This window comes from Uloborus diversus, chromosome 9 (assembly GCF_026930045.1).
Source record: "Uloborus diversus isolate 005 chromosome 9, Udiv.v.3.1, whole genome shotgun sequence".
Lineage (NCBI taxonomy): Eukaryota > Metazoa > Arthropoda > Arachnida > Araneae > Uloboridae > Uloborus > Uloborus diversus.
Window position 1 is genome coordinate 40,788,701 of NC_072739.1, and position 8,586 is coordinate 40,797,286.

At 31.7% G+C, this 8,586-nt stretch overlaps 1 protein-coding gene across 1 annotated transcript; it reads right to left on the bottom strand.

Moving 5' to 3' along the window:
• Positions 1 to 243: 243 nt before the first annotated feature.
• Positions 244 to 5,469, bottom strand: LOC129230015 (uncharacterized). Its single transcript, XM_054864401.1, has 3 exons — positions 4,775 to 5,469; positions 2,375 to 2,563; positions 244 to 521 (listed from the first exon to the last, which is right to left on the bottom strand). The coding sequence occupies exons 1-3, from the start codon at positions 4,967 to 4,969 to the stop codon at positions 381 to 383; spliced, it is 525 nt and encodes a 174-aa protein (XP_054720376.1). The 5' UTR covers positions 4,970 to 5,469; the 3' UTR covers positions 244 to 380.
• Between the last annotated feature and the right edge of the window lie 3,117 nt (positions 5,470 to 8,586).

The window sequence follows — 8,586 nt, forward strand, 5'->3', positions numbered from 1 at the left end:
TAAATTTGAAATTGACAGCTTCTTTTTTCATTAACAATTGTCTCTTTTCTTTTTGTGAATGTTCCAATACATTTTGTATTTACAAATTAATAATTATATTTATTTATTTAGTAAACAAAAAATAAACTGCAAATAATTGTGAACTAAAAAAACTTACTTCAGTTGCTTACAAGATTGTTTTCGTTAATACTTTTCAGAAGACACTACAAGTAAAAAGACATTTTCATTCAAAAGGGGGTGCTTTATTGCGTTTTATTATATAGTCGATCGAGAGATGCATACATTAAGTTTCCCATGTTGGAAATTGTGCGAGTTAAGTTTTCGACAGCGGCAGTCAGTCTGTCGATTTTTTCCCCCATTTTATCCATACTGGTATCTTGTCATTCTTGTAAATCTACTATTTCCTGTAGGGGCACCTCATTTCTCTTTTTTTTGCTGCTGCTGCCGCTGTCGTTTTCCATAAGGGGCCTCTTGCTACAGCTAATTTCCTGAAGGGGCCTCCTTAGGGTTTCTGCGGATATCTGAAACAAAAAAAATGCATTTTTGTAGGAATGAAGAATGGAATTCATATATAAAGGAACTTCCAAATTAAATGCGCATAATTTGCATCTAGTAACTCCAAACTTGGTGCTAATTTTTAGCAGTATTCTATAAAGCTGCATATTTTTTCTGACACCTCATTCAGTTATTTATTTTTTTAGTCACACGTTGGAATTTGCATTTATATTGTGCTTTTGTAATTAATCAGTAAAGTAAACTCCCAATTTTCCACGGAATAGGGTGGCATTGTAACCACGAAAGATGTAAAATGCCCAGATTGAATGTAAAAAAGTAAAAGCTAAAAACGAATAACACAATCAGAAGTTCAAAAGCAAATATAGTCATTGGCTAATTTAGTTTATGCTTCTGCGCAGTTCTGCACAAATTGATTGCTAATTTCTTTCGTGATTTATTATCGCGTTTATTTGATGTATGATAACCCTGGTAACTGAGTACTCGGTAGCTACTCTGCAAATTTACCGAGCACTTGGTACTCAGTCAATACCAAGTAGTTGCAAAAATTAAATATCGTTCAAGACACATTTTACAATTGATAAGAAGTGCAAGCATATGATAACTGCAATAATTTGAAATTGCTATATTCATAAAATAAGACTGTCTTCTATGTATTGACCACTAGCGCAGCCAGAAATACCTTCTAGAGGTGGTTTTTTGATCAAAAACTCCTTCTGGAGGGGATTTTTTGATCAAAATAGCCCTCTCATATGCATAAACTAATGTATTAGAATTTGCATTTATGTTCAAACCAATGTCTCTGGGGGGTGTTTTCACCCCCAAACCCTCCCCCCCCCTCGCTGCGCCACTGTTATTGACTGTATTGTATGTACTTTTTCTGTATCACATATTAGTGTAGGACAACTTACTTTTGGTCAGGAACATTCTAAGGGATCCTTAAGATGAATATTCATTGACTCATAACAAAAAACCCTTTCAATCATATCGTAACCTAATCACTTGAAAACTTGATTGCAAATTTTTAAAACCTTAGTTTTTGCAGATTCAAATTTTACCATAATTATAACAATGAAAAGAAATAAAATTGAATCATTTTTTAGGAGTAAGAAAAAGATTGTGACTTTGGGTAAAAAAATACTTGGGGGGGGGGGCGGGAATGCTATAAAAATATTTTAATAATAGAAATTATTGCACAAAATTTGACTAGAACTGTATTAGATTGATACAATTTGTTTTAATTACAACTTGATAAATCATACCTTTTATTTCATTGTTTATTGTTAATGTTTAAAATAACTTTTGCTTTGTTTTTGAAAAACTAAATTTTTTAAATAGTGTAGTTAAATTTCATCTGGAATTTTGTTTTAAAATCTATTATATGGTAATGGAGGTCTATACTAGTACTCCAATAAGTTTAAAATTCATCATGTGTGTGTCGTTGGTTCTTAAAACATGATTGGTACTTGGCCGAAATGCTATTCGGTACGTCTCTACATGATATAAAGAATCTTGAATTGATTTCGCATACAAAATACAAATCAGAGTTGCAGAAGATATCATCATAAACTTTTAATTCAAGTGATTTTCTGCAATCTCAGTCCCTTTAGTACTTCATACTTCATACAATTTTTTTTTATCACAAGTGAAATTGAAAAGAAAAAAAAAAAAGGTTGCTGATGATATGAAATTTTGTTAAAACTGCAAAAGGGTCAAGAGGGAGGGTTGCATTGAGAAATGCAAGAAAGAGCAGGGCACAGCTCCTCTTAGAAATGCCTGGGAGAAACACTAATTTTCAAAATGATGAATCATACGGCTGATTTATGTTTGAAAAAGATTTTTTTAAAAAAAGGAAACTCACTTCTTCATCACTGGCAGTGGAGGGAATTTCTTCCATTCCTGTTATGGCTGTTCTGCCTAAGAGGGCCGCACATCTTGCCTCCAGCTCACTCAGCTGCTTGCCAGAAGGTGAACCCCCGCCAGTTTTATTATTTTCTTTGATGATCTCGGCGGCCTTCTTTTTCACGCTTGACTTCCAATCAATCCATGCCTAAAATGAATAAACTTGAATTTACTACAAGTGAAATGTTTCTTTGCATGGGCATCTGGTTGAAATTTCACCGCATTATGCTGAAGAAGGTAGTTGTTTGAAACGTTCGCGTCTCTTTCTTAACCCTTGCACCAAAACACCCAACAAACCAATGAATCAAATCTTTTTTCTGAGTTTTCAGTGAAATTTTATTTAGGTTTTTGAAATTGAAAATTGATGTATAACGTTGAAGGGGGGCTGGTAAAAGCTGTTTCAAAAAAGTCGCCTTGAAAAATTTGTTGGTCGACATTTGCACAGCAGAAGTTAAGTCTGATCAACTTTCAATAGCTACTTAGAACAATAGAAGCTATTTATGTGAAATAAATTTAAATAAATGTGAAAATAATTTTTTTTTACAGATTAGAGGTTCACTAAATACCAAATATTCAGGTAAAATTCAAACTGAATATTTGGCCTAATACTTGTTTAAATAAGATAAATACCTTTGCGCAGAATAGTAAAGAAAGTATAAACAACGTCAACAATATCAACACTGTTTATGCTTACTTTACTTGTTTGAATGTTTTCGAAACTAATGTTTAAATTTTTTCCAAATTTAAAATAGAAAATATTTATCTATTTTAAGAAAAAAGAATATATTTTTTATTAAATGTTATCTAGATTGTGTATAGTTACAATATTAAAACCAAATTCATCCGAAATCAAAAGTAAATTCACATAGTAAATACAGTAGAACCTCGATTATCCAAGCTACACTACTGCCTTGGATGTTGGAAATCTCGGTTAATAGAAACTTGGTATAAAAACCTCGGTTAATCGAGGTTCTACTGTATAAGAATTTGGTTTATGTTTGTTGTAAGTTTGGAATATGGTTGCATAAACAGAACAATAATTTCTTTCCTGATAGATGATTTGATAACTGATAATCATGGTCAAAACATGCTATATCATAGATCAAGAACCTTGCAGAATGCAAATTATTCAAGTGGTTCTCTGCTATGTTAATCTCTTTGGAAACTGATAAATACAGTAAAATGTCTACAATGATACTGTTGGGACCTAAATAAAATATCGTAATCGACAGGTTATCGTTATAGACAGTTAGATTATTCATGCTGACATTTTGCTTGGGCCAAAAAAAAATATTGTTATAGACAGATTTTTGTTAGATATTATCGTTTTTCACAGGTTTCACTGTACGTGTATCATCATTTTAAAAATCTAAGAATAAAATTTAAGGATTATTAAGCTTTTAACATAATGATTGACTATGTAGAACAATAGAAGCTTATTATGTGATTAAAAATAATGTGATTAATTTCTATTACAGAGTAGAGATTCAGTGAACATCGAATATTCCAGTAAAATTCAAACTGAATATTTGGCCAAATACTTGTTTAATTTTTTTTCAAACTAATATTTGAATTTTCTCCAAATTTAAAACATAAATTATTTGGCTACTTAAAAAAAAATACATACATTTTTTTATTAAACTTCATAATTTTAGCGGTGTATTTCAAGTAGATTACATATACAGTGAAACCTCTCTTATGCAGACAATTTTTAATTCTAATGCAAATAACATTATTAAGCCCCTGTCCTGCGGACACCTCTCTATTGCGGACAAAAAATATTGTCCCGTTAGTGTCCGCATTAGAGGAATTTTGCTGTAGTTGTTATACACAAACCAAATTCATCCAAAATAAAAAGTAAATGCACATAGTAAATATAATTCAGTTTACGTTTGTCCTAAGTTTGGAATATGGCTGCATAAGTAGAACAATAATTTCTTTCGGGAGAGATGATTTGATATCTGATAATCATGGTCAAAACATGCTATATCATAGATGAAGGACCTTGCAAAATGCAAATTATTCAATAGGTTTTCTGCTGTGTTAATCTCTTTGGTAACTGATAAATATGTGTATCATCATTTTGAAAAATGAAATTCAAGGATTATTAAACTTTGAAGTCAATGGTGAATTTAAATTAGGTTGTTTCTTAACAAGTTTTAAACTTTTGGAGTTTTTTTTTTTTTACATGAGAATTACTTTTAATGTGATAAAATTAATAAGCAACTGTTTAAATTAATTTTTTACTGTGGTACTGTATTGTAATTTTCATTCGGCCTTGTCTGCCGAATATTCAGTGAATCTCTATTACATATATTTTCAATTAATTTAACGAAAAGAAAACAATTAAGGTACTTACCCTCATCCACTTGTCTGTGCTCTTTTTGCACCCTCCTTGTGCATTCAAAGTGGCGGTTAATGCAGTCCACATCTTTTTTTTGTCCTGATTGGTGAAGTCATTTGTTAATTGGTTAGTAAATAACTTATTATTGTCTTCCATCCAATCCAGCATTATGCAGAGTTGCTCTTTTGAAACGCGCTTCGTTTCTGCCATTTCCCCTTCACAAAAAACAGTTGCAACTTCCAATTCCAATGCAATGAAAAATGCGACGCTAAAGGATTCGGATATTTTCGCGCTCCAAAAAGAATGACATCACTTTCAGCGACCACGATTGGTCAACACCCTTCCCCTCCTAAAGAAAAATATGGGCTAGGTCCAACTTCCTAGATCTCCACTCCACTGCCAGCCGGGCACACCTCAGGTGGAAAAGTAAACCACTCCTTCAAAACTGGTTGTTAGAAAATGGGGAATAATCGTTTCTCTACTCCACTAGCCGAGCACAGGGGGGCATGGTGGGCCCTGACCTTCTCAAGAATTTTTTTTCCAGCCCTTGCTTTTCCTTGGCCGTATCCTTTTAACGATTTTTTTTTTTTCAAAAATAATAAGCATCATAAATTTCTGCATCTGTTGGAAGTTTGAACCTTTATTTACAATATTTAGGTTTTCTTTGCAAGATAAGATAGTTTAAGAAATTTCTACAGAGTGGAAAAGCAAAGTATCATATTCAGGGTTCGCCGATATATATCACTTGATATATATCCGATATTTTTTTTGAAAATATCATGATATTTTTTATATTTATTTTTTCAACTATGGTATTTTCAATATAAAAAGTATATTAATCATAGCAATATTGTTAATTTATTATTAAAAATAGGCAAAAAATTATGTATAATAGTTTTATGATTTCTTATATGCATCATTAATACAACAAAATAATATATTTCTTTTTATTTGTATTTTATATTCATAAAATTATTACTAATGTAACAATTTTAATTCATAATTAAAGTGCCTAATTAAATATTAAACACTGCTCAGAAAAAAAAATATCTTATGACTGTGCACAGACTAATAATAAAATGCATATTATTTATTTCTGAATCATATTACTTAAAAGTAGGTAACAAGAAAAATGAGTAAAACAGCCAATTTTAAATTAACTCCATTAAAATTGATGGAAATGCAAAATGAAAAAGTAGGTAAAAAAAAGTCAGAAACATTAATTTTAATTCTGCAAATTGTAATTATAATATAAAAGATAAAGAGTAATTTGAGGACGCATTTAGTATTTTAAAGACTTTAGTTTGTGCTAATTGAAAATATCGGATATATATCCGATATTGGATATTTTCGATATTTTTGAAAATATGATATTTTTGAACACTGATTCACATTCAATGATTTGAATGAAATTTGGAATGAAGATAAACCTGCCCATAGACAGGCACTGATTCAATTTTGACGTTAATTGATCCAGTTGGGAAGGGGAGGGGTGATTTTGTTCATCTTTTGAGCTTAATTAAATCAATGAAAGATACATGAGGTTAAAAAGTTTTCACCTACAATTGCCTTGTGCAAGCCTTTCATGCAATTAAATTGCCGCAGACATATTGCAAAATCTCGGTGATTTAAAAGATTTTTTCTATTCCCATTGTCTATTTAAACAGGTAAAATGTTTGTGATTAAGGTGGTTTTTGATGTTCTCCAATAACATTGAGTATTAGTGATGTTCCGGATATCCGAGGGAAAATAAAGATCTGTTTCCGTATTCGTTACTTTTTTGACGGATCTTAAACGGATTTTCTATTCTAAAAATTCTTAAATATTTGAATAAAAGACTCTTAAATTCCATTTAAATTAGGTTTTATTCCCTATATAAATTATAAGGTATTATTTCAGAAGCGTATTTGTCCCCCCCCCCCGTTGCAAAAAGGAACAGGTAATAAGTTGTAAAAGTGTTATCTTTGTCTATTTGTGGCATCGTAGTTCTTAAACAGATGAGCTGATTTTGATAGTCTTTCGTCGATCAAAAGGTGACTTGATCGAAAGTGTTCTTAGCTTGGCCTCGTTTTTGTAGAGCTTTAATTGCTGGAGATATTAATACAAACCGACTTAACATTTTTCAGAATTATGGTAGTAAAAACTTAACCGTACATCAAAAATATTGGCCCCAAATTGAAAGAACGAAGTTTTCTGCATTGTATATTTGTTAGGAACTTCCAAGTTATATACAGTAGGAGTTATAATCTTGTCAAGTAAATTCTAAATGCAATTCTAAGCCTTTATACGCGTGATTGGTAGCGATTTCATAGTCGGAAGATAAGAAGGAAAAGCTCAATGATTTAAAATTTCTATCCGTTTTTGTTATTGATTTGGGGTTTCTGTTATTCTCCATTTTGGTTTTTCTCAGCATCCTTCAAAAACGGGGAGATTAAATTATCTATTTACTGTTTCTAAAGGTGGCTCTGTTATTCTGTTGGTCGGAGTAAGTTGGGTAGAATGGGTCAATGCAAGACATTTTTAGTTAACTCGACTGCAGCAAAACATTGTGTTGTAAATTTTGTATTTATTTTTAGGTTTTCAACTTGTTTTGAATACTTTGCACTGTAAAAATGTTTTATTTTTTTTTCTTTTTGAAAACTACTCACTCTTTGTTCATTTATTTGCTGAAGGGGTGTCAATGGATAAGGTTGTAAATGAAGTTAGAAGCTCGTTGGGAGACACACTAGAGCGTGTGCATCTCACCACAAAGCAGGACCTGCGCAATATGGCTAATGCAAGACAAATATCACACCCAGAACGATTGCATTCAAATGATGCACATAGTGTAAGATTATTTGTGGAGCAAATGGAGAGTTTAGGAGATGACTCTCCTGTTCTTTTTTTCAAAGATCAGAATGCAGTCATGGCAGTGACTTCATGCTCGTTTTAATTTGCTTGTTGTAGATGAGTTCAATTCAGGCTTTCCTGTTGCATTTTGTATATCCAACAAGCTAGATGCATACCAAATGGAACAATTTTTTTCCAGTATCTTCTTAAAAGCAGGAAAAATATCCACAAAGATTTTTATGGCCGACGATACTCCTGTGTATTATAATACTTGGTGCCGTGTAATGGACACAGCTGAAAAGCAGCTTTTGTGCACTTGGCATGTAGACAGGAGTTGGCAGAGCAATTTGAACAAAATAAGATATTTATCCAAAAGGAGTCAAGTGTACGAGACAGCTCGTACTCTATTGGAATGTTTAGATGAAAAAAAAATTCATGATACAATGAAAAAATTTCTTAATGATTTAGAAAATGATGACACAAAAAGCTTTTATTTTTATTTTAAAAATCACTATGCAAATTGGCCTGAACTTTGGGGGGTATTGCTTCCACTTACAATCGGGTATTAATATCAATATGTATCTTGAAGCTGTGCACAAAGTCTTAAAGCACATTTACATGGATGGAAAAGTAAATAAACGCTTAGATAAGTGTATTGATTTGTTTTTTCAATTAGTACGGGGGGAAAACCTTTCAAAGGTTTACTAATTTAATTAAAGGAGGCTGCAAAATCAAGTTAAAAGAAATAAACCAAAGGCACAGGGAAAGTAAAAACATCAAGGGAAATTATTTTGGTTATCAAAGATAATGAAATTTGGGAAGTTCCTTCCACTTCAAAATCAAAAGCAACTTATAGGGTTGAGAAAATAAATGCAAGTTGTACAGACTGTCGCATCATATGCAATGCTTGCAAAATATGCATATATTCATTCACTTGTAGTTGTGTGGATAACATAGTGAAAATGAATATTTGTAAGCATATTCATGCAGTGTGCCAG

Excerpts from the sequence above, each read along its gene's own strand:
- LOC129230015 (XM_054864401.1), bottom strand. The coding sequence starts at position 4,969 with ATGGCAGAAACGAAGCGCGTTTCAAAAGAGCAACTCTGCATAATGCTG. Across the intron at positions 2,564-4,774 it reads GCACAGACAAGTGGATGAGG|GCATGGATTGATTGGAAGTC; the intron begins GTAAGTACCTTA and ends TATTCATTTTAG. Across the intron at positions 522-2,374 it reads CCACTGCCAGTGATGAAGAA|ATATCCGCAGAAACCCTAAG; the intron begins GTGAGTTTCCTT and ends TTTTTGTTTCAG.